Below are 25,837 nucleotides of genomic sequence, written 5' to 3' on the forward strand. Positions count from 1 at the left end.
CCTTTCAGCTTCTCCCCATCCCTGTCTCCTCTCCAGCCCAGGCTGTCCTACGGTGTCCATGCCCTGCCCCTTTCCCTGCAGGCTGTCGTCATCCCCCCGGCTGCCCCACCTGGCTGGCACCTTCCTGCACTGACATCTCTGCGTCCTCCCTGGCTCTTCCTGCACACGCAAAGCCTTGGGCTCATCCAGACTCTTTCTGGGTGACGTGTTCCAGCACAGCATTTTCCATGGAGTGAAATTCCTTTTTCCTCATGTGTACCAGGGGGAATTTATGCTGATACTTTTGGTCTGTGTTTGGCCCTGCCACCTGTGAAAGCTTTGCTCTTTCCCTGCCAAGTTATGGGAAAACAAGCACTGATAAGCAGGAAAGTTGTCCTTGAGAGCTTTTTGTATAAACTGTTTAAATTGATGTTCTATGATTGGTTACTTTTCCGTCAAGGGCATTTGGAGGAGAAAGTGATGATGAAGTGAGGAAGGCTCGACCCCAGACTCAATTAAGATAGACCCCCAAAACACTCTGCGCATGCGTGTGTGGATTTCCGAAGTTCTCACGTGTGCACAGAAGAGATGCACTGACATAACCGGGAGGTGGGACTGAGGGCATCTGGCGGGGCGGTGCTGGCCACACCTGGGGAGGTTGTGGTCTCTCAATTAATTGTTTAAAAAGCAGATAGTACTTCCTTGGCGAGAGCTAGTTTACTTCAAGGACAACGTTGCCTTTTGGCGCTTACCAGCTTGTTAACTTACTGACTCTCTGAGGATGCTGCTTCTGCTCTGGGTAATTATAGGTATGCTAGGTCGGTAAGATAACTTTATGGGCAACAGCTGGGTAACTGGGGAGATCGTGCTGGGGGCTTATTCCTCTCCTCGTTCCTCCCTTTTGGGTTTGTTCATTTTCTTGGCCACCTTTTTGTAATAAATACTGTTTTTTTCTGTTGAACTAGCAACGGTGTCCGTTTTTCATGTCTGTATATCTTGGACCTTTTCCCTGATAAAGTAACCCCTCCCCGATACACTCATGTCTACTTGGGACCTCCCCAGCTGCACTTGGCATTAATTCTTTCTTTCTCATGCTCTTTTCTGCTCTGACAAAAGGATCCACCATCTCTAAATCCACCCTTGAAGCCCTCTGAGGGCTGTCTTGTGCTGTCCTCAGTCTCCACACCACTGAGGCCACAGCTCCTTAGCCCCTCTCTAGTGCTCATGTGCTTGAGACATTTAAACCCCATCTTGGGAGATCTCTGGACACTCACTAATGTTTTTGCAGATGAAAATATCGTGCTCATAGTCTAAGTAAATCACAGTTGCCATGACAACCAGCATGCATTCCCATTGCTATGGTCAGTTACCATGGCAAATAGAATACATTCTCATTGCCACAGTCAGTTACCATGGCAACCATAATACATTGTCATTGCTATGGTCGGTTACCATGCCAACCATAATACATTCCCATTGCTAAAGTAAATTACTGTGGCAAACAGCATAGTTCCCACTGCTACAGTCAGTTACCATGGTAACCATAATACTTCCCACTGGTACAGTCAGTTACCATGGCAACCAGCATACGTTCCAATTAATATGCTCAGTGACCATGGCAACCATCACACATTCCCATTGCTACAGTTGGTTGCCATGGCAACCATCATACATTCCTGTCACTACAGTCGGTGATCATGGCAACCATCACACATTCCCATTCCTACAGTCAGTTACCGTGGCAACGATCATACATTCCCACTGGTATGGTTGGTTACCATGGCAACCAGCATACAGTCTCATTGCCATGGTCAGTTACCACGGCAACCATCATACATTGCCATTGGTACAGTCAGTTACCTTGGTAACCATCATACATTCCCGTTTCTACGGTCAGTTACTACAGCAACCGTCATACTTCACACTGGTACAGTCGGTGACCATGGCAACCATCACACATTCCCATTGCTACAGTGAGTTACCATGGCAACCATCATACAGTTGCATTGATACGGTCAGTTACCATGGCAACCACCATACATTCCCACTGCTGTGGTCAGTTACCATGGCAACCACCATACATTCTCATTACCAAGGTCAGTTACCATGGCAACCATCATACATTGCCATTGGTACAGTCAGTTACCTTGGCAACCATCATACATTCCCGTTTCGGTTACCATGACAAACATCATACATTCCCATTGTTACACACAGGTACCATGGCAACCATCAGACATTCCCGTTGCTACGATCAGTTACTATGGCAACCATCATACATTACAATTGCCATGGCTGTTGCCATGGCAACCATCATACATTCCCGTCATTGCGGTCGGTTACCATGGCAACCATCAGATAGTTCCCTTGTCATGGTCAGTTACCATGGCAACCATCATACATTCCCATTGCTACGGTCGGTTACCATGGCAACCATCATACATTCCCATTGCTACGGTCGTTTACCACAGCAAGCATCAATCATTCCTGTTGCTACAGTCACCATGGCAAACATCACATATTTCCATTGTAACGGTTTGTTACCATGGCACCATCACAGATTCGCATTGCTATGCTCAATTACCATGGCAACCATCATAAAGTCACATTCCTATGGTCGGTTACCATGGCAACTGGAATACATTCCCGTTGATACAGTCAGTTACCGAGGCAAACATGATACATTCCCAGTGCTATGGTCGGTTACCATGGCAACCAGCACACATTTCTGTTGTTACAGTCAGTTACCATGGCAACCATCAGACATTTCCATTTCTATGGGCAGTTATCATGGCAACCAGCATACATTCCTGTTGCTATGGTTGGTTACCATGGCAACCACCATACATTCCCATTGCTACAGTCAATTACTATGGTAACCTCTTGGTTCCTCTTGGACAGAAGCAGATGCAGATGAGCCTCCCTCTTGTCCACCAACCTGGCAGCTGTGCTCTAAAGGCCTGTGTCCCAAGGGCTTTCTTGACCAAGACTCTGCACAAACCTCTGGGACTCTTCGCATCCTGTCGTGGTGCCTTTCCAGTGAATTCCAGGGTTATCAAAGCCAACTGGAATGGGCTCTTTGTCTCACTCCACAAGGTCACCCAAACCACTCTTTCCTCTCACCCTCACCCACAAAAGTTTACCCAAGTTGTTCATCCTCCAGAGCAGCTCCACAGCTCCAAGAAGCTCCTTCCCACTGAGGACACTTCTCTCCTGCTCTTTCTCTCCTGTGTCTCCTTGGCCTTCTCTCCCAACCCATCACAGACCTGCAACCTGGGAACTGTCTCAGCAGGCCTGGGCTGTTATTGCCTGCAAGTGGAATGAAGAGAGACTTGGGGCTGCAGCTCCTCCTGCCTGTGCCCCACACGCAGGGCATTGGGGCCTGTCTGGCTGCAGCCCCTCAGCGGGGGCACCGGGGTAAGAACAGACTTGCAGTGGGGAAAGCTGCTCTGAAAGCCCCGAGAGCTGGGCTGTGCAGAGGCTTTGCTGACAATGGCCTTGGGGGTGGACGTGCTGGGACTCAGGCCCAGGGGGAAAATCCCAGGCCTGATCCCTGAGGAGATCAGCACATGCTGCTGAAATGCTGGGGGAGAGCAGAGCCAGCAGAGGGAGGAAACAAGTGTGGACAGCCTGGGCTGATGTGCTTTGGACTCGTGCCTGGCCCGGCCCTGGCTGGGCAGAGAAGGGACAGCCTTTGTGTCTCTGCAGGGCTGGGATTCACTCCCTGCCCCAAAGGCCCCCAATGTGTCTGAGAAGCCCTGGGTGGTGCCTGTCACACAACTGCTGGAAATGAGGACAGGCTTCCTGCACAGGCCCTGTGCTGTCCATGGCAGCTGCTGCACTTGTGCTGCAGAGCCCTGGCACCTCCCCTGGCACTACAGGCCCCTCTTAGGCTGTTCAATCCAGGCTCAGCTGCCCTCAATTAGGTTCAGCATTGAAGGGATGTCCAGGAGACAACTGCCACTGTACTCCAAGGACATATAGAAAATACCCTGATAAAGAACAGGAGAGAGACCTTGGTTCAGATGACCAAATGCCACCTGACTGCATTTGGTCATCTGAACACCTCTAGGGGCTGCCCTGGACAGAAGGAACAGTGACAGGTTCCCCTGTCCCACCTGTGGGCCCCTTCTGCCACTGAAGTTGGCCAAAGCAATGTCCCAGCAGCCTCCAAGAAGATCCCACAGCTGCTGCCCTGTCCCTAAGAACTGCTCCACTGGAGCCTGCAGTTCCCAGCAGGAATCTCGGTCACCTCTGGCCCCTCAGAAGGAACCAGGGGTTTGTGTCCCAGCAGGTCACTCCTGGCTTTGGTCTTCATTCATTCCCAGGGGAGCTGGGACAAAGAGTCACCTGCAGGTGCCTGTTTTGGGCCCACTGAAGTGGGGCAGGAGGAATCCCAGCCCATGGGGGTTGTGGAGGGATCTGTGTTCTTCTGGCCCCGGGTCTGCAGAGCCACAATGAGACACCTCTGTTGACTCAGCTGAGTCCCTTCCCTCAGTGCAGGTGAAGGAGATCCCTCCTGGGCACTGTCTGGGTTTCCTGTCTAATGATGGGACATGAAAAGGGGCCTTTTGGACTTAACTCTGTGTCTGTTTGGAGAAATGACAGTGCTGAAAGAAGTGTCTGTGCCCAGGTGAGAGAAGGAACATCATTATTTCCTTCAGCTGTGTGCCAGCAGGTTCCCCTGGAGCCCCAGGGACAGCTGGAGGGAGCCCAGAGGGGCAGAGAAAGGGCTGCCTGGGGCTGTTGCTGTGTTGCTGAGCTGGGCCGGGCTCCTGGCACACAGGGAGCTCCTGGCAAGCAAGAAGAGCTTCAAAGAGACAGCTCTGCTGCTGAGCAGCTCCTCTGCACAGCCCAGCAGGGCTGAGGGCACTGCCTGCAGAACCCAGGGCACAGGAGAGAAGGCAGAGAGATGAGAGGCAGCCTGGGCTGGGAGGTGACTGAACTCTCACTACAGGAGAAAGCTTCCCAGGATTTGGATGAAGAATTCTCTGGCTGTAGGAAAGTTCAGCTTCCCTTCCTGGAGGCATCTCCTAAAGCTGGCACATCCCACAGCTTCCAGGATCTTTCAGCACAATTCTCCCAGTTGCTGCAGTGCAGAGGAAGTGGCCATATGGCAGAGCAGGGCAGGAGCTGCAGGCAGCAAGGGCGGAGAGGAGAAGGGAGCAGGAGGTTCAAGGGATCCTGGGGTGGGAGGACAGGGCAGAGCTGCTCAGGGCAGGAACCTTGCCAGCCCTTTGACACGGTCAGGCTCTGGCTGCAGAGCAGTGCAGATGAGTTCCTGCAAGTGCCTGTCCCAGCTGCCAAATGGCAGCAGTGGCAGGAGCTGTCAGGATGGCTCTGCTGGATTTGCTGGGGTGCAGCAGGAGAAGCTGCTGCAGAGCAGGACTTGCTGCTGCCCCCTCAGAGGCCCAGGGCCAGAAGGTTCCCTGTGCCAGGGCTGGCTGTGGGGTGGGAAGGTGGGGGTGCAGCCAGGGGTGCCCAGGGCTGTGGTGCAGAGCAGGGTCCTGCCCCCAGGGCTCTGTGTGCTGGGGCAGGGACTCTGCTGCCTGCCAGGGTCAGCTCTCAGCCCGGCCAAGGAGCTGCCACGGCGCTGCAGGGAGAAGGGGTGGGTGGAAGGAGTGACCCCTCAGGGCAGGGCAGGGCTGGGCAGGGCCCTTCAGCTGCAGGGTCAGGGCTCCTCACAGCTTCAGCTCCACCTCCTCCATTTCCAGGGCCCCTTCTCAGGAAGCACATCCCCCCAGAACACCTCCCCCTTCCCAGCCACCACAGGCTGTCTGGGATCTGCTCTGCAGCCCCTGCCCAGGCAGAGCTGTCCCTGGGCACTGGGCTGGGGATGGCTCTGGCAGCACTGGCAGGGAGCTGAGCTGGGCACAGGCAGGGGCTGCTGGCAGGAACAGCTCCTCACCCAGAGACAGGCAGGCAGGGAGAGGCAGCTGCTGCCACAAGTGCTGGGCAGGGGGATGTGGGCCCCTCCCTGCTGTCCCTGTGGCACAGACCCCTTCCCTGAGCAGCTCCTGCCTGGGCTCCTTTCCCAGCCTAAGCAGAGCCTGTGCCCTCAGGCCCACGGGGGCTGGGCTGTGCATTGCCCTGCAGCAGCCAGAGCCCAGGCAAGGACAAGGCCCTGATTTCCAGCTGTCTCTCTGTGTCCCTCCTCCCTTGGCAGCAGCACTGTGGCATTTCACTGCCAACCCCTGCTGCCTGGGCTCTCCTTGTTCTCACCATCGGGTTTTCTGAGCCACTCTGGGGTTGGGGGTGGCAGATTCCTGTCCAGATCCAACCCCTTTGGGTGCTGCTGTGGGGATGTGTCTGTGGGAGCCAAGTGCCCAAGTGCCCTCCAGGCACCTTCAGGGGATTCAGCTGTTTGCCTGGGTGTCCTGCAGGGCTGCAGGTGCCCTCCAGAAGGGCACAGCTCTGCCATAGGATCTCTGTGCTGCACAGGAGCCCCATGGAGAAAACTCCTCAGTGCTAAATCCATGGAAATGCCCTGGGCAGCTGTACTTGGGAGCTGCAATGATCCCTGTGTGTGGCAGTCTGGGAGGAGAAAGATGAGATCGTAATCAGGCATCCTGAGGAAAGGCAAGGATTCTGTCAATCTGCTCTTTGAACCAGGATTCCCCTGCTCCTAGAAGTGCCTTGTTACTTTTTTAAGGGAATTCTTAAGGGTCATCCGCCTTCAGCTCCAAGCTGCCTGGCAGGGGCAGCTGTGAACAGGAAAGATGGCCAGCTCTTGTCTCTGCACCAAGAGACCATCCATTTGTCTCTCAGGACTCACAAGATTTCCCTTGGAGCACATGAGAAATGTCAGAGATTTCAACCATCCAAACTCACTCCTGGCAAGAGGAATTCGAACAAAATCAAGTCGCCCAAATCCCCTTCCCCTGTTCTGCCCTTGGCCAAACTGTGACCAGCAGTTCTGGAACCACTTTGATACATCACAAGTGCATTTAATTGGAGGTCACCCTGTGCTCCAAGTTGCCTCTTACAGCACAGCAAGAAGGATTCCTCGAGAGCCCATTCCAGGGTCCCTGCTCTCAGTGCCCCCTTCAGCCAGCAAAACCCAGAGCTCAGGGAGAGGGATGCAGAGGGATCTTCCTGAAAAGAGGCCCTGAATGTTGAATTGCTATGAGACATGCAAGATGTTTTGCTAATTGAGCCTGGTCTAATTCAGTTCTGCCTTTTTTCTCCTCAACAGAAAACCATACCCTGAGGCAGCAAATGCCCAACAGCAGCTCAGTGTCCCAGTTCCTCCTCCTGGCATTCGCAGACAGGAGGGAGCTGCAGCTCCTGCACTTCTGGCTCTTCCTGGCCATCTCCCTGGCTGCCCTCCTGGCCAACGGCCTCATCCTCAGTGCCATAGCCTGTGACCACCACCTGCACAGCCCCATGGGCTTCTTCCTGCTCAACCTCTCCCTCACAGACCTGGGCTGCATCTGCACCACTGTCCCCAAAGCCATGCACAATTCCCTCCATAACACCACAACCATCTCCTACATGGGATGTGCTGCACAGGCCTTTTTCTTTTTATTCTTCATCTCAGCAGAGTATTCCCTCCTCACCATCATGTGCTACGACCGCTACGTTGCCATCTGCAAACCCCTGCACTACGGGACCCTCCTGGGCAGCAGAGCTTGTGCCCACATGGCAGCAGCAGCCTGGGCCACTGGGTTTCTCAGTGCTCTGCTGCACACAGCCAATACATTTTCCCTGCCCCTGTGCCAGGGCAATGCCCTGGGCCAGTTCTTCTGTGAAATCCCACACATCCTCAAGCTCTCCTGCTCACACTCAGGCTACCTCAGGGAAATTGGGCTCATTGAGATTAGTGCCTGTTTAGTGTTTGGTTGTTTTGTTTTCATTGTTTTCTCCTATGTGCAGATCTTCAGGGCTGTGCTGAGGATCCCCTCTCAGCAGGGACGGCACAAAGCCTTTTCCACCTGCCTCCCTCACCTGGCCGTGGTCTCCCTGTTTCTCAGCACTGTCTTGTTTTCCTACCTGAAGCCCCCCTCCATATCCTCTCCATCCCTGGATCTGGTCCTGTCAGTTCTGTACTCAGTGGTTTCTCCAGCACTGAACCCCCTCATCTACAGCCTGAGGAACCAGGAGCTCAAGGAAGCCATAAGGAAAATGATGACTGGATGTTTTTTAGGAGCAATAAACTGCCTCTTTTCTTCTGCAGAACACTCATTGTGTAACACATTTTGAGTACAGCTTGCCTTCTAAAGCTTTTGATAGTGGTGGGGGCTTTTCTTTTTTTTTCATCTGTTAATGTTAATAACACTGACATTTTATTCTTCATCCCATATAATTCACTCCCTACCTCTTTTTTTTTCACCCACAAAATGTACTAATCAGGAATCATGCTCTGTGTGCATTCAAGCAAAATAAAAGTTTGTGCAGCAAGGTATTTGTCAAACATCCTCCCTGTTTTAGTTTGTACATGAGGAATCACAATCTGAGTGTAAGAAAGGAGACAAATTTTTTCCCTGATCTTTTTTCCAAGACCTCCCCTGAAGCTGGAGGACATTTCCATGTTTGTAGATCTGGAGGGGAAAAGAGTCCTAGCACTGCCAGGGAGCCCCAGAACTGGGTCTGTTCAGAGCTGCTCTCTTTGCACTCCCACCCTCTCCTTTCCTGTCCGTGCCCAAGGCCTGAGTGCTCTGGCAGCTCAGTCACTGTCCTGCTGTGGGTCAGGCCTGTGAGCATAGGCAGGGACAGGCCCTGGGCACTGCTGGGACAGGGCTGGGCTCCACAACAGCAGTTCCAGCAGCAAAGGGGTTCCCCTCCAGGCACTTCCTGAAGGCTGAGGTCTTTTCCCAACATTGGTATCGAGAAGAAGTCCAAGGAATAGAATCTCAAAAGTCTTGTTGCTTTACTTGTTTCTCCATGGAGACAGTGCAGTGATGTCAGGGACCCACTGGGACTTCAGGGACTGAGGGCTGGTTCAGATGTTGTGTGTTGGTGGCTGATGGCCAATGGAGGTGACCAATGATCTCCAAGTCACCTGCCTGGGGCTCTGCAGCTTGTGAGGGCTCTGATGGCAGGTGAGGGCTTGTCTGTAGGAAATCAAGAACTGCAGGAGAGCACAGAGGATCTGCAGGCACAGCCCGTCCCATCCAGTCAGCAGAGAATGGAGCCCTGGAGCAGAATCCTGCCCAGGGTGGAGTCACCCAGACATCAAGTACTAAATCTTGCTGTGAAGTGGCAAACAGAGCTCTGCAAGCCCAGGGGACACAGCAGGTACAGGGAAAACTCTTGCAAGTGACTTGTGTTCCCCTCAGTGAACTTTTACAGGTCGATCAAGAGCAGCCCCCAAAGCCATGTCCCAGCTCTGGAACAAGGCAGGGCCCCTCTGAGCCCCCTCCATGGCCACACAGGAGCATCTGTGGGAGGTGGTCAGTGGCAGGGAGCACCATCAGCTGGCTCTGCCTCCCAGCTTGTCCAGCACAGCCAAAGGCTCTGAGATGTCTCAGGGTTCCTTTGGTTCTATGAGGCCCTGCAGGGTCACAGTGGCCCCTTGGTTCCATGAGGTTCCAAAAGGTCTCAGGGTTCCTTTTCTTCCATGAGGCCCCACATGTCAAAATGGCCCCTTGGTTCCACCAGTTTTCAGTGTCCCTGTGTTCCTTTGTTTCCACGGGGCCCTGCAGTGGCACAATGGATGTTTTGTTCCATCAGCTTCCAAAATGTCTCAGCGTTCCTTTTGTTCCATGAGGCCCCATCTGTCCCTTGGTTCCATGAGATTCCACAGTTTCCCTGTGTTCTTTTGGTTCCATAAGGCCCTGTTGTGTCACAACTGCCCCTTGATTCCATGAAGTCCTACAGTGTCCCTGGATTCCTTTTCTTCCATGAGGTTCCTCAGTATCACAATGGCCTCTTTATGTCGTGAAATTTCACTGTGGCCCAGGGTTTCTTTGTTTCCAAGAGGCCCTGCAGTGCCATAATGGCCTCCTGATTCCATGGATTTCTGCAGTGTCACAATGGCCCCTTTATTTCATGAGGTTCCCAATGTCCCTGGGTTCCTTTGGCTCCAGGAGGCCCTGGAGTGTCCCAGTGACCTCTTGATTCCATAGGTTTCCCAAGTGTCACAATGGCCCTGGAGGGCCCAGAGCAGGCCCAATGTGCTGGCAGAGGAACGGGAGGTGATCTATATCTGCTCAGCTCTGCAGTGACCCCCAGGAGAAGGGCCTGGGCTCTGGGAGGGATGTCCTGTGGCACAGGGGCTCAGGATCCAAGTTCAGAAGGCCAAGTGCACATGGCAACAGCCAGAGCTGGTGCAGAGACATCAGGGAGGGTCTAGAAATGCTGCTGGGAGGGGATGGGAAAGCAGGAGGGGTGTGTGCAGCCTGCAAGGCCAGAGCAGCAGCAGGGCCAGGGCAGGACAGCCTGCAGGAGAGATGGCCAAGGGCTCTGGCAGGGCTGCAAGGCCCAAAGGCACCCAGGCCTTTGTCCCCTTGCCTCTGGAAGCTGCCTCTGCCACTCAGGCCACCACAAGCAACTTTCCTGGCAGGTTCTGCCCTTGGTTTCTGCCTCGCCCCTCCCTCAGGAGCCTGGCAGGGGTTGCCCAGTTTTGGGCCTTTGTTGTTCCTCCCTCTCCCATCCCAGTGCCCCCCAAACAGCCCTGAGCCAGCCGGGAGGGACAGGATCTGCTGGGCCAGGGCCTGGGGCTCAGGCCTTGGCCTTTGTGCTCCACAAAACCAAGGCAGGCTTTGCTCAGCATTGCAGGGGTCTGCCCAGAGCCTTTGTCTGCCTGCACTCCTGGCCTCCAAGGAGCTGCTCCAAGGAGTCCCTGGGGAGGCTTTGGCAGTGCCTGCCCTCAGTGGGGCCCAGCAATGCTTCAAGGCACTTGGACTTTGGCTTCTGACTTCTTCAGCAGCTGCTTCAATCTTCTCTCAGTACCTCAGGATCATGGGCTGGGCTGCAAATACACCGTGGGGCTCATTAAATTCCAGAAATCCCTCAGGATCTCTTTGTTTTCTTTTAATTGTCTTCAAGGCAATTTCAAAACAAGTCTTCAAAATTTGTACTTTTTTTGTTTTAATTCAATTATGGATATTTTTTAGTTCTGAATAGAGGTGATAGAGGTGTTCTCCAAGTGATCTTGATGTTGAGTGTCTCCTCAGGAGATCCACACTGACCCTGGATGATCAACCTTGCTCCTCACCCCCCAGTCTTACCAGTTCTGACATGGCCCATCTTGGACTGACAGCTGATGCAACTCCAAACACACCGTGGGACCCATTAAAACATTGAAAAACAAATTATTTTTCTTTCTTTAATTGTTTTCAAGACATCAACAACTAATTAGAGTTGTTATGTAGTTTAGCTAAGGAGGAAGATTTTAAAGTGGAAGTCATGAAAAATATATTTTTTGATGAAAGAGAATGATTTACACAGAGCCTTGGAATGCAAGAGGGTCAGGATGCAAAGGATTTGGACACAAATATAAGGGGACAAAAGAGATTACTAGCATTTAATTATTGACCAGTTTAACAGTTATCAAGTGATTCAATAGCATTTGTTACAATTTTAGCAGTGACTGATTGGTATATTCACAACAGCAACATTCCCACCACAGTCAATTCACACCCACACCCAGGCAGAGATGTGTGGACACATCAAGAGCTGGGTGTGGAAAGGTCCCTCTCCCAAATTCTCTTTGTTTTCAGGGAAACACTCCCCCAAATCCCTTTGTGTTTTCCAGCAGACAAGGGTCCCAGCTGGAGGAGTGTTTGTTGAGGGGGATCAGAATTGTCCTGGGCATCAGCGCCGGTCTTTGGAGTGTTGGAAACTGGAGGGTTCCCGAGCTGGGAGAGGCTGCCAGAGGTGTCCCACTGAGAAGGAGGTGCTGGGGAGCTGCCAGGGAGCTGCCCCACTGGTTGTGGGCTCCCAAGGTGACTGGCTTTAGTTATCTGCTGAATTTCCATCCTGGTGTCAGGAATGACTGGAGTTTCCCAAATATTTGGGAATTGTATCCAAACTGTTCCATTTGGGTTGTGATTCAGGCAGGGAATGTTCCAAGGCTTTCATGGGATGACTGATTATCCTGTGTTCCCCTGCTGTTCCACTCTGGATTGTTCCCACATTGATCATCCAGCAGCACTTGGACCAGTCCAGGGACACTTCACCACACCCTGGTCCAGTCCAGGGGCTGTTCATTGCTCAGCTGGTTTGGTCAAGGCTTGTCAGGAGCTCCTGAGATCCTCGACCAGGCCTGAGGAGAATGGGAGGAGGATGCACAACCACAGAGGCTTCTAAGAAAGATGGGGTAAAACATTTTGTAGGGCCTAGATATGGTGTGATAGGACAAATGATTTTAAACTAAAAAAGGGCAGGTTTGAAGTAGATATAACCAAGAAGTTTTTACAGTGAGGGTGGTGAAACACTGGCACAGATGCCAAAAGAAGTGATGCCTCATCCCTGGTAATATTCAAGGGTAGGTTGGATGGGGCTCTGAGCAATGTGATCTAGTTGTGGTTGTTTCTGCTTATTGCAGAGGGTTGGACTTGATGAATGTCAAAGATCCCTTCCTACAAAAACTCTTCCATCATTCTACTGGAGCCAAGGCTGACACAGGTTTCAGACCCAGCTGAGCATCCCCTTTGATGGCCCATCTGGCAGCTCTGCTTAAAAGCTGCTGCAAAGAACCTCCAGACCTAAAGGAGCTTTTGTGCTGGGCTGAGCTGTGGCTCTCAGGGCTGGGGGGTTGGCTTTTGGCTGCCAGGTGCCCACCAAGGCTCTCTCACTCTTTCTTCTCCACTCCCCTTGGTGTCTGCAGGGTTGTTTCTCCCACATTTCTCTCACTCCTCTCTGGGTCCCAGCACCCTGGATTTTATCCTTTTTCCAAAGGGTTATCACACAGGGGCCTCTGGAATTGCTTTTTGGCTCAGCTTTGGGCACTGGCTGGTCCATTTTGGAGCCACCTGACACTGGCTCTCTCTCACACAGAGTCAACTCTTGATCTCCTCTTCCCTAAGGCAAACCTACAGCCCCCTCCCTGCTACCAAACCTGATCCACAGGGTCATTGAAGTGCCCAGGAATACAGGAGGTCATTGATTCCATTATTCCTCAGGCTGGTTAAACAAGACTTTGTCCTCTTCCTGTCCCTGACTGCAGGTTCTTTCTGTCAGAGCAGAGTTGTGCTGGACCTCAGCCGTGCTTTGCTCCAGAGCCTGCTGGGGTGGGAGCAGATGGCAGTGGCTGGGCAGCCTGGCAGGACAGGGCTTTGCTGCCTGGGGGGTCTCTGCCACCGTGGAGGGTCTGGAGGCTTCAGGGGACTCTGATCTGCAGGAAGGACAAGGTGCTGATGGAAATGTCCTTGGCTTTGGACCTCCTGTGATCCAGGAGCACTGTGAAAATCACTGGTCTGTTCCTTGGCTGCAGCATCAAAGGGATGGCTAAGGGTTATCAAGCGTTGGAACAGAATGTCCAGGGAAGTGGTTGAATCACCACAGAATCATAGAATTGTTAAGGTTGGAAAAGACCTCTGAGATCATGGAGTGCAACCATTAACCCAACACTGGCATCTTCACCACTGAACCATGTCCCCAAGTGCCACAGCTCAATGTGTTTTGAACACTTCCAGGGATGGTGACTGTGAGACCCCAAGTTTGAGCTACAAGCTCAGCAAAGTGGTTTTACTCTGAAAATATAAAATGCACCAAAAATTTCCACCCTCCAATTATTTGAAAAGGGCCTTCAGTTCTTTTAATACCTTGAGAGAGACCGCAAAAGAGAAGACACTGCACACATTTTCTCAGGAGGTCAAAAAACACACTTTTACTGCCAAACTTCAGAAAATAAGGGAGCTTGGCAAAAGGTTATAGGGCAACATTCAACCAGAATAGAGCATTCCCCAAACCATTGACTGATCACAGGCCAACCCCTCCAAGTCAGCTAGATGGTTTATTGACAATGTGTCCCGAGGGGCGGCACCTCCGATGCCATAGAAACCCCTCCCCCTGGATTAGGAAACCTTTGGAATTCAGGAGGTGTTCCAGTGGAGCATGAAAATGAACAGCAATTTTCCTAAAGCCCAGAGCCAAGCAGAACAAAGGCAGGCCCCATCAGTGGCAGAGCAAAGGTCCCCCATCCCTGTGTCCCTGTGGCTGCTGAGGCGGCAGCGCAGGCCCGAGGCGGTGCCGGGTCCCGGTGCAGCCGGGGCAGAGCGGCGGCTGCGCGAGCGGCAACCTCGGCGGTGAGTGCGGCAGCCCCGTGGGAGCGGCGGCTCCGGGCACAGACGCCGGCGGCAGCCGCTGTGGCTCATGGAACCGAGTGGCCATTGGGACACTGCAGGGCCTCCTGGAATCCAGGGGCCGGTGGGACACTGGGGAGCCTCTTGGAGCCAAGGGAACCCTGGGATGTTTTGGAACATCCTGGAATCAAGGAGCCATTGTGACACCGTAGGGCCTCGAGGAACCAAAGGAACCCTCAGAGCTTTTGCAACCTCATGGAATCAAGGGGCCATTTCTGGCAGGATGTTCTGCTCTGATAATACCTAAAAACTGGTCAGAGAATGCAAACAATGCAAGCTCTCTGTGTTGAGTTACTGCTGGTGTCAAGGTGCTGTTTTTAATGTTGAATTATGCTAAATCCAAAATGCTTCATGAAACTTCAGACACACATCCTGCTTTCTGAAGCAGGATTTGACAGATAAGCTGCTCCCTGGCCTGCAAATATGTCTGGCAGTCAAACCCTTGATAACTATAAAAGCCCCGTCCAGCTGTCATGGGGCAGATTCTTCCACAAACTTCCTTGAAGTGTGTGGAGCTTCTCCCATGAAGCAGGGACAGCTCTTCGTGGTCACTGCCCAGGGGTTGGGTGGAAGAAAAAAGAATTACTCCCTGTCATTGTGGGGTGAGTTACCTCAATCTCTGCTTCAGGATTGTTGCTTTTTGCTGCCTTTGATCCAATTGCTTTAATAGAGTTACTTTGATAGACTCCACTGTCCTATCTTACACTATACTACTAGAGGTTTTGGCTTTTATAATTTGAAGGAAATACTTCTCTTTAAGGTCTTTCATCTGTTCACTTTTCTGATCAATTTTCTGTTCATTTGTCATAATAAATCATTGTTTTTATAGAAATATTTCTGATTTGCCATCACTAAAACCTGCAGGACAAAGTGATTGAATCACACCTCTGTAATTCCTTCAGTTGAAACCAAAATCTGAGCCTGAGATTGGATCCAGCCACGCCCAGGCTCCTCTCTGAGAAGGAATTTAGAAAGCAAGGGGGTCCTCTGTGCACCTCGTAGCTCAACGAGTTTAGCACAGAATCCCCCTGCACACACACAAACACACAGGCATGGGAATCTACACACACACTCCTGTTCATCCCTACACAGACATAACCCAGACAGACTCGCAGGGGAACTCCACACACCATTCCCACATCACAACATAAGAACAGTTAGAAAAACATGTACACCAACCATCACTGCACTGCAGCATTCACAGGATGTGACACCTGTGTCCACTTTTGAAATGTTACAGCCATTCTACACAACCTTTATTTCCTGTCAGCTGAGCATTCTATCAGTTGCATTCTAAGATGAAACTCCAGGCACATGAACAGCTGAATCTGTTCCACATTTAAACGCTGTTGCACATTTTTAAACGGAGAAAGTAAGGAAACTGCTAAGGGTTCAAATGAATGAAACACAGTGAGCCACAAAAGGCAAATGTACATAGTGTGCAGCAGCTTTCTGGAGTTACAGATCTGCTCAATTTTTTATGTTTGGCATTCAGAGACCATGTTTACATTTATTAAACTACTCTCGTTCTGCCCCCCCCCCCTTTTTTTGAGTGTTTCAATTGCCTTTCCTTTTCCAACAGCTGTGACAACTGTTAAAACAGTCAGTAAAATAAAGTCCCCTCTATAATCCTTTTGTCAATGTCACATTTTAATCAGAGGTTGAGGAAGATTTCCTGTTACAAGTGCACTGATTCATTTAAAATTATTAAACTGACACATATGTCAAAATGAGCAGATACATTTATTGCATGTTAGCTCATTAAATATTAGTAATTATTAGTGCTATTGTTATTGCTGAAAAAGCAAAAATTCAAGACTCCAGCTGGCTTTAAGTTATTGCATTCTTTAACATGCTCTGCCTTAAAATCAAAGCATACCTAGTGATGGTCAGACAGATGTCTCTGCACTCTCAAAATATTCAGACAATTTTTAGCTCGAATCCTCTCTACCCTCACCCATAACACAAGAACTGCAGAAACTACAACACCTATTTCCTATGTCCTTATGCTCACATGTGCATATGCAGGTCACAATATATTGTCAAATCACAATTGCTATGGATATTATTAATGTGTCAAACTGTGGGATATATTAATTAAGTCAGAGAAGCAGATATGTTTCTGAATGTTAGTTCTTTCTCTGTGTCCACACAATCCCACACACCTCAAGCCCTGTACTCACACAATATATTGGCACTGGAAGGGCTTCCCTTACCGGTGGGTCCGTTGGTGTGAGGTCAAGGTAGAGCTCTGGGCAAAGCTCTTCCCACACTCCCTACAAGTGTAGGGCCTTTCCCCGGTGTGGGTGCGCCGGTGCCTGACGAGGGTGGAGTTCTGGTTGAAGCCCTTCCCGCAGTCGGTGCAGTGGAAGGGCCTCTCATCCGTGTGCGTCCGCTCATGCGTGTAGAGATTGGAGCTGGTGCTAAACCTCTTCCCACATTCCAAGCACTTGTAGGGTCGTTCCCCAGTGTGGATGCGCTGGTGGGAGCGGAGAGTGGAGCTCTGCCTGAAGCTCTTCCCACATTCCCCACACGTGTAGGGCTGTTCCCCACTGTGGATGTGCTGGTGGGTGCGGAGGTTGGAGCTGTCACTGAAGCTCTTCCCACACTCCTCACATGTGTAGGGCCGTTCTCCACTGTGGGTGCGCTGGTGGCTGAGGAGATCAGAGCTGTCTCTGAAGCTCTTCCCACATTCCCTACACATGTAGGGCCGTTTCCCTGTGTGGATCTGCTGGTGCCGGATCAGGTGGAAGCTGTTCCTGAAACTCTTCCCACATTCCAAGCACCTGAAGGGTTTCTTTCTAGTGGGAGGTTGCCTTGGGACCACGACCTTGGAGTTCCTGCTCAAGTTCCTGCCACCTTCCTGGCACAGGCTGGGTCTTTCCTCCTCAGAGCACCCTGGGATGGCTTTGGAGCCCCTCCTGCGGGGGGATCTCCGGCCCTTTTCCTCCCCGCTGCCTTCCTGCACCGTGGAGCCCTTCAAAACAGCCTCTCCCACCAGGGTCTCACGGGGGGATTTGTCCTCCGGGCTCTCCGTCCTCAGCTCGGGGCCTGGGGCAGGAAGCAACAAGGACAGGCAGGGGATTTGCCTCCGGCCCACAGGGAAGACCAAGGACATCCCCCCAACTCCGGCCCCGGCAGGACGGCGGCGCCAGCGGGGTTGTCCTGCAGCCGGGGCCATGCTCGGCTGACAGAGCCAGCACAACACCCGCCCAAAGGGACACTGACTTCCTCCTCACCTGCCTGGGGGGCCCAAGGCATCTTCCTCTTCCTCGCAGCCTCCTCCTCCATCCGCCCAAGCTTTGGGAAGGACAAATCCTGATGGGGGGGAAAACAAGGGCTGAGCGCGTTGGCTTGGGGGTTCCTCCTGCCCAAGTCCATCTCTAGAACTCAGCGGGCATCCTGTGACCATAAAAACCTCCAAAACACCAAGATTCAGCCCAGAAAAACCCAAACCAATGAGATTCAGGCAAAAAACAATGAGATTCAGAAACAGTAGGAAGACCCCTGCCCCCCCAAACTGCAAAAAGTTGAGATTCAGCTAAAAAATACTCAAAAATATGAAGATTAGACCAAAAAAAAGCTTCCAAAGCCACATTGGGGTGAGAGGTGACACCCTGGGAAACCAGGGCTTTGCTCCCTCGGCTCTGCAGGGGTTTCCCATGGGCTCTCAACCTCCTTTGGGCATCCCCTGCTCCAGCGTGGGCTCCTCCCAGGCTGCAGGGGGGGGTCTCTGCTCCATCCTGGACTCAGCCACAGGTCACAGGCCCTTCAGCTCAGGGTCACCCAGAGCTCCAGCTGGTTCCATGGAGCAGCGATCCCCTGGCCCCCTGCCAGTGTGGGCACCTCGCCAGGGCTGTTCCTCAAGGTTCTCTGGCCCCCTGCCAGCCTGGGGCTGTTTCTCCAAACCACCAAACCACGTGTGCCAAATGCCCTGGTTGGTCAGTGCCGGCTGGGGGAGCGGGCACTCGGTGAGGGGATGAGAAAACTGCACCCGGGGCTGGGCTGAAAGAGGCTTCAGCACCACTTCTGATGGCCCAGGGGCAGCATCTGGCTTCTCCCAAACAGAGAGATGGCACTTGTTCCTCTGCAGGGAGTCAAAGGCAGGAGGGTGACTCCTGCATGGATTGAATGGCAGAGGATCCCTTTGGGTCCCCAGGATGGATCAGCACTCAGGGATACAAACTGCCCTGGGGCTCATGATGCAGCTGCCAGCACAGATTTCCCGGCAAAGTCTGAATGGAGTAAAGCTCTGCAGAGGAGATTGTGCCCCATGGATGGGATTGCAGAGGCTCCCTCAGGTCCCAAGAATCAATCAGCAACCAGGAATAGACACAAAAGGTTCCCTCGAAGATTTTGGGGGGAGTGTCCTGTAGGGAGGGGACAGTGTCACACCACCAGGGCAGGGCTGGCAAGTGGGAGGCTGCTCCAGGGGTCTGCAAGAGGCCTCGTGCTCTGCTCGGCCCCAGCACTGCCTGGTACCAACACCCCCGGCTGCCCCCGGCCCTGGGCAGCTCTGCTGCCACAGGCTGTGCCCTCACCGTGGCCCTGCAATGGCCCTGCCTGTCCCTCACCCCTGGCCCTGCCCGTGGCCCTGTCCCTTGGCTCTCTCTCTGCCAGCTCAGTGTGGGGCACACGGGCTGGGGGTCCCTCCCAAGCCCCCCGGGCAGCCGGCGTTGGCTGGGGGGATGTGAGGGCTGGGCCTGCTCAGCACAGCCCCGGCCTCGTGCCCAGCGCCTCTTTCCTGACCCACACAAGACCTTCCCAGTCCCCCCAGGGCTCCCCTGCTGCTGCCTCTGCTCCTGGCCCTGCCTTTGCTGCTCCCTTGGCTGGGGCAGCGGCTGCAGGGGGGGGATGGCAGCAGCTTCAGCTCCACGGCACTTCCTGGGGGGAGCTCAGCCCGGGGGGGACAGGCAAGGACCTGATGGGGATGGACAGGGGCCCAGCAGGGACAGACAGGGCCTGCAGGGCAAGGCACAGGGACAACCTGGCCCCCCACACTGCCAGGACTGTCTCTGCTCCTCCTTGCAGGCTCCATGGCCAGGCACAGTTTGTGTTCCTGGGTGCCCACCATCTCAGCACTTGGAGACGCTCAAATCAGCGCCTGCAGCTCTGCAGCAAAGCCCCAGCTCACCTGGCACACAGGGGATGGGCACCTTCACCTCTTCCCCACCACAGGGCTCTCCTTCCTCAGCAGCACCTCTGCCTTGCACTTATTCTCAGCCTCACCTCAGGGACAGCTCTGGGCTCACCTCCGCGCCACTTCTCAGCCTCACCTCAGGGCCTGGGCTCAAGGACAGGAACCTGCAGGGAGGGGACATCAGGTGCAAGCTCAGGGCTGCCTGCTTGCACTGGCCTCTGGGCTTCTTTCTCCTTCTACAACCAGCCCAGAACTCAGCCTGCTTTTCTAGCACCACACATTTACACACTAACCTTGGAGATAGATATGGACAGACATCTCTATCACCCTGGGGATAGAGCCTCAAGCATGTGCTGCCATAGGAATGGCAATCAGAGAATCACAGAATCAGCCGGGTTGGAAAAGACCTCCGAGATCATCAAGTCCAATCCTGGATCCAAGCCCGCCGTGCTTCCCAGACCATGGCACTGAGGCCACATCCACTCTCACCTTCAACACCTCCAGGGACGCTGACTCCACCCCCTCCCTGCCCAGACCATTCCAAGGCCTGATGACTCTTTTGGCAAAAAATTGCTTCCTAATATCCAACCTAAACCTCCCCTGGCACAGCTCAAGACCCAGCCCTCTTGTCCTACTGCTGCTTCCTGGCAGAACAGCCCCAGCCCCACCTGGCTCCAACCTCCTGGCAGGGACTTGCAGACAGTCAGGAGGTCTCCCCTGAGCCTCGTCTTCTCCAGCCTCAACACCCCCAGCTCCCTCAGCCTCTCCTCACACCACTTGTGCTCCACTCCCTTCCCCAGCCTCGCTGCTCTTCTCTGCACCTGCTCCAGCCCCTCCAGGGCCTTCCTCAACTCAGGGGCCCAGAGCTGGACACAGCACTCCAGGGGTGGCCTCACCAGTGCTCAGTCCAGCCCAGCAATCCCTTCCCTGCTCCTGCTGACACACTCTTCCTCAGCCAGGTCCCTCTGCAGAGCCCTCCCGCCTTCCAGCACATCAACACACCCCCAGCTTGGTGTCACCTGCACATTTGCTGATGAAATGCCTGGTTCTGTAGCAGCTGCAGATGCTCAAGGGGCAGCAGGACCAAGTCAGGGGCCTGGGGGGGCCTGGGGGACTTTGAGGTCTGGGAGGGTCCTGGGGGAGCTGGGGAGGGGCTTTGGGGATTGGGGGTACAGATCAGGACAGACCAGTACCTCCTCACTGCTCCCCAGATCTCTCCTGGAGCTGGGCCACCTTGTCCTGGGACACCTGAGCCCCCCCAGTGCCTTCCCAGTACAGCCCAGTGCCCCCAGTACAGCCCACTGCGTTCCTGTCCCAGGGTGCCGGGTGATCCCTCTTTGGGGGGGGTTGGGAGGGATTTGAGGGGGGGCTGGGGGAGATTTGAAGGGATCTGGGGAGTTTGGATGGGGATTTCAGGATTTTGGGAGGGCTTTAGGTGCATTTAGGGAAGTTAAAAGAGGTCTTGGGGGCAATCAGGGGGTAAAAGGGATCTGTGGGGGGAGGGGATTAAAGGGAAAATGAGGGTTAGGGGACATTTGGGAAGGGTTAATGGGGCCTGGGGGGGGAGAGGAGGGGCTGCAATATGAGCAGGTGAACCCTGAGATCCCCCTTGGTGTCCCCCAGACCTTCTTGGTGTCCCTAATTTCCCCCTTGACACCCCGAAACCCCCCTGGTGTCTCCAGCATCCCCAGGGCCTCTTCATGGCCCCAATTCTCCCCTTTGACACCCCCAATTCCACTGTCCACAAACCCCATCCCAGTTCCCCAAACCCCATCGCTGATGTCCCCAACCCTCCATCTCACTCCAGGAGCCCCCCCTGGACCCTTTGACCCCAAAAACGCCCCCCCCATGCTCACAGAAAGGCCAAGGGCATCTGGGGACACATTGGGGACAGTTGGGGGGCTTTGAGGGGAACTGGGGGATTACTGGGGGATACTGGGACACACTGGGGGGAACCAGGGGGCACTGGGAGGGACTGGGGGGTTACTGAGGGACACTGGGAGGGACTGCAGGGGAACTGGGGCACACTGGGGGGCACTGGCAGAGAACTGGGGAGTTACTGGGGGATTACCAGGACACATGGGGGGACACTGGCAAGTAACTGGGCCATACTGAGGGTCATTGGGATATACTGGGGGCACTGGGATCCCCTTACCCAGATGTGGTACATCTCCCCCCCCGGATTTTGGGGGGCACCCCAAGGCCCCTTCTCTTGGGGGCTGGGGATCCCCTGCACCCCACTGCTGGGCTTTAGGGGACCCCCCACAATCCCCTCAAAACCCCTGAAATACCCTCCGAAATCCATCCCTCGACCCGTCGAAACCTCCTCAAGTTCCCCTCAAATGCCATCAGAGACCTCATCCCTCCCCAGCACCCCCTAAACTTTCTCAGTGACCCGAATAACCCATCTGGGATCCCCCAAGCCCATTCAGGGACCCCCCCAAGCCCCCTCAGGGCCCCTCAAAAACGTCTGGGACCCCTTAAACCCCCTAGAGACCCCAAAAGTGCCGAAAAAGTCCCCTCAAAGCCCCCCAGGAACCCCAAACCTCCTCACAGACCCCCAAAGCCCACCTGGGACCCCCCCAAATCTACTCAGAAAACAAAACCCTCTCAGAGACGCCCAAACCTCTTCAGGGACCTTCAACCTCCCCCCTGAGTCCCTTCAGGGACCCCTCAAAACCTCCTCGGGAACCCCCGAACTCCTCCGCTAAGCCTCCACGAGACCTCCAGCCCTTCCACCCACAACCGCGCTCCCCACAGCCCCCGAGGGGATCCCCAGAGATCCGCTCTCACCGAAACCCCCGCCAGCTCACACAGCGAGCGCAGCGACCGCCACCCCCTCCACTGCCGCCCCCACGCGGCCAACATGGCGCCCGCTCTGCCCGCCCTCCGCCTTCAGAGACCCGCCCCGCGCGGGTGGGGGCGTGGCAGAGGGCGGGCGGGGGCCGTGGCCGCGCGCTGATTGGCTGCGGCGCGGGTCAGTAAAGGCGGTGCGTGCGCAGAGCGAGCGCCATGTTGGCTGTCGGGAATCCGTGATGGCGGCGGGGTCTCTCCTTTGTTGTGAGTGCGGGCGGGGGGGGGCGGCGAGAGCGGGGTCTGGGGATCCCCTCGGGGGCTGCGGGGAGCGCGGGTGTGGGTGGAAAGGCTGGAGGGCTCGGGAGGGTTTAGCGGGGGGATTCGGGGGTTCCCGGGGACGTTGTGAGGGGCCCCTGAGGGGGTTCGGTGTCCTGAGGGGACTCAGGGAGGAGTTTGAAGGTCCCTGAGGGGGTTTGGGAGTCTCTGAAGAGGGTTTTGGTTTCTGAGGAGATTTGGAGTGTCCCAGATGCGCTTTAGGGGTCTTTAAGGAGGTTTGGGCGTCCGGGGGGGCTTTACAGGGACCTTTTAGCTAGTTTTGGGGTCTCTAGAGGGTTTAAGGGGTCGCAGACGGTTTTGAGGGTCCCTGAGAGGGGGATTGGGGGGTCCCAGGTGGGTTTTGCGGGTCACTGAGAGGGTTTAGGGGGTGCTGAGGAGGGATGAGGTCTCTGAGGGGATTTGAGGGGACATTGAGGAAGTTTCAGTAGGTCGAGAGAGAGATTTTAGGGGTTTTGAGGGGATTTTGTGGAGTCCCCTAAAGCCCAGCAGTGGGTTTGGGGGGTCCCCCAGCCCCAGGGGAGGGGTCCTAGGGATGCCCCCCAAAATCAGAGGAGGTGGATATATTACATGAGGGTAAAGCTGATCCCAATGCCCCCAGTATATCCTAATGATCTCCCAGTGACCCTCAGGATGGCCCAGTAGTCCCCCAGTGACCACACAGTGTATCCCAGGGAGCAGCCAGTAACCCCCAGTATGGCCTGGTAACCTCCCAGTGTTCCCTGGTGTGTCCTGATAATCCCCCAGTAACTCCCCAGTTCTCTGCCAGTGCCCCCCAGTGTGCCCCAGTTCACCTCCAGTCCCTCTCAGTGCCCTCCCAGTGTCCTTCAGTAACCCCAGTCCCTCCCAGTGCCCCCTGGTTCCCCCCAGTGTGTCCCAGTATCCCCCAGTAATGACCCAGTGCCCCCCAACTGTCCCCAACGTGTCCCCAGATGCCCTTGACCTTTCTGTGAGCTCTGGGGGGGCGTTTTTGGTGTCAGAGGGTTCAGGGGGGCTCCTGGGGTGAGATGGAGGGTTGGTGACATCAGGGATGGGATTTGAGGACAGTGGGGAGGGGTTTAGGGACAGTGGTATTGGGGGTGTCAAGGAGAGAATTGGGGCCGTGGGGAGGTCCTGGATACATTGGAGACACCACGGAGGGTCTTGGGGTGTCAAGGGGGGAACTGGGGACACCAAGAGGGTCTTGGGGACACCAGGGGGGTCTCAGGACTCACCTGTTCATGGAGCTGCCCCACCCTCCCCCCCCAAAGCCCCATTACCCCCCCAAATGTCTCTTAACCTCCATTTTTTCTTAAATCCCCTCTGCGCACAGATCCCTTTGATGCCCCAATGCCCCCAAAACCCATTTTAACACCCCAAATGCTCCCAAAGACCCCCAACCCCCCGAAAAACCCCATCCACCCCTTCCCAGATCTCTTCAAATCTCTCCCAGCACCCCCCCCCAAATCACTTCCAACCCCCCCAAAAAGGGATCACTCAGCACCCTGGGACAGGAACACAGTGGGCTGTACTGGGGGTACTGGGCTGTACTGGGAGGGCCCTGGGGGGGCTCAGGTGTCCTACAACAACGTGGCCCAGCTCCAGGAGAGATCTGGGGAACAGTGAGGAGGTACTGGTCTGTCCTGGTCTGTACTGGTTTGTACTGGTCTGTACCCCCAATCCCCAAAAGCCACTCCTCAGGTCCCCCAGGACCCTCCCACACCCCAAAGCCCCCCAGGACCCTCCCACACCCCAAAGCCCCCCAGGCCCCTGACTTGGTCCTGCTGCCCCTTGAGCATCTGCATCTGCTGCAGAACCAGGCATTTCATCAGCAAATGTGCAGGTGACACCAAGCTGGGGGTGTGTTGATGTGCTGGAAGGCAGGAGGGCTCTGCAGAGGGACCTGGCCAAGCTGGATCCATGGGCTGATTGCAAGGGGATGAGGTTCCAGCAGGCCAAGGGCCGGGTCCTGCCCTTTGGCCACAAGAAGCCCCGTCAGCCCCCCGGGCTGGGGCCAGAGTGTCTGGAGAGCAGGCAGGCAGAAAGGGAGCTGAGAGTGTGGATGGACAGGAAGCTGAAAAGGAGGCAGTGTGTGCCCAGTGTAGTGTTAGAAAAGCAGAATAGGTTCTGGGATGATTCTAGAAAGAGAAAGAAGCCCAGAGGCCAGTTCAAGCACACAGCTCTCAGCTTGCACATCATCTCCCCTCCCTACAGGTTCATGTCCTTGAGCCCAGGCCCTGAGGTGAGGCTGAGAAGTGGTGTGGAGGTGAGCCCAGAGCTGTGGAGTAGTTGGAGTGCAGGTTTAGAGCAGCTTTATCACCTCAAGTGTGCAGAGGAAGCTGCTGCCCCTGCAGGGACCTGCCCACAGCCTGGATTTAGTTACCCCTGGAGCATCCCTGTGTGTGTGTGTGTGTGTGTCACAGCCCCCTCATGGCCCCCCCGCTCACCTGGGGACACACGTGTCATGTGTGTGTCATGTGTGTGTCACAGCCCCCCCCACGGCCCCACTGCTCACCTGGGGACAACATGTGTGTGTCACACGAGGGTCACGTGCCAGGGGAACTCTTGGGGGTCTCTCTCCCTGGGGTCTCTCTCACACAGGGGTCTGTCAGGGGTCTCTCCTGGGCATCTCACCCTCACAGGGATCTCTCCTGGAAGTCTCCTGGGGGTCTCTCTCACACAGGGATCTCTCAGGGGTCTCTCCCAGGGGTCTGTCAGGAGTCTCTCCCGAGGGTCTCACCCTCACAGGAATCTCTCCCAGGGGTCTCTCTCACAAAGGGGGGTCTCCCAGGGGTCTCTCTCACACAGGGGTCTCTCAGGGGTCTCTCCCAGGGGTCTGTCAGGAGTCTCTCCTGGGAGGGTCTCACCCTCACAGGGATCGCTTCCAAGGGTCTCCTGGGGGTCTCTCTCACACAGGGGGGTCTCTCAGGGGTCTCTCCCCAGGGGTCTCACCCTTGCAGGCACTGATCATCTGCAGCACCATCTCGGCCGCCCCCTGTGTGTGCAGCTGGGCCTGCTGGGACAGCAGCTTCTGCTTCTCCTTCTCCTGGGGGGCACAGGAGGAGTCACAGGGGTCGGGGGGTGTCAGGGGTCGGGGGGTGTCAGGGGTCGGGGGGTGTCAGGGGTCACAGGGGCTCACAGGGGGAAGTTCAGCAAGTTCTGCTTCTCCTTCTCCTGGGGGGACACAGGGGTCAGGGGGTGTCAGGGGTTGGGGGTTGAGGGGTCACGGGGGGAGGTTCAGCAGCTTCTGCTTCTCCATCTCCTTCTCCTGGGGGGGCATGGGGGTGTCAGGGGGGTCACAAGGGTCAGGTTGGGTCAAGGGAGGTGTTGGGGTCCACCCCTCACCTTGAACAAGTCCTCG

At 54.8% G+C, this 25,837-nt stretch overlaps 2 protein-coding genes and 1 pseudogene across 2 annotated transcripts in view; 2 read left to right on the plus strand and 1 right to left on the minus strand.

The window, feature by feature from the left end:
* Positions 1–17,649, minus strand: part of LOC135404719 (zinc finger protein 271-like) — a 129,678-nt gene extending 112,029 nt beyond the window's left edge. The window contains exon 1 of the mRNA XM_064639459.1: positions 16,445–17,649. Within this exon, the coding sequence (XP_064495529.1) occupies positions 16,445–17,409 (965 nt within the window). The 5' untranslated portion in view covers positions 17,410–17,649. The remainder of the gene's footprint in view (positions 1–16,444) is intronic.
* LOC135405044 (zinc finger protein 883-like) overlaps positions 1–25,837 on the plus strand; it is a 282,116-nt pseudogene that overhangs the window by 180,478 nt on the left and 75,801 nt on the right.
* LOC135404724 (olfactory receptor 14J1-like) lies at positions 2,045–8,541 on the plus strand. The gene is made up of 3 exons (XM_064639465.1): positions 2,045–2,075; positions 7,577–8,043; positions 8,518–8,541. The coding sequence occupies exons 1-3, from the start codon at positions 2,045–2,047 to the stop codon at positions 8,539–8,541; spliced, it is 522 nt and encodes a 173-aa protein (XP_064495535.1).

Source organism: Pseudopipra pipra, chromosome W, assembly GCF_036250125.1.
Source record: "Pseudopipra pipra isolate bDixPip1 chromosome W, bDixPip1.hap1, whole genome shotgun sequence".
Taxonomy (NCBI): Eukaryota; Metazoa; Chordata; class Aves; order Passeriformes; family Pipridae; genus Pseudopipra; species Pseudopipra pipra.

Bases quoted from the DNA above. Each gene is read 5' to 3' on its own strand.
- LOC135404724 (XM_064639465.1), top strand. From the start codon at position 2,045: ATGGCAACCACCATACATTCTCATTACCAAG. The intron at 2,076-7,576 runs GTCAGTTACCAT...CCATCTGCAAAC, and splicing joins CATACATTCTCATTACCAAG to CCCTGCACTACGGGACCCTC. The intron at 8,044-8,517 runs GCACTGAACCCC...CCATGTTTGTAG, and splicing joins TGTACTCAGTGGTTTCTCCA to ATCTGGAGGGGAAAAGAGTC.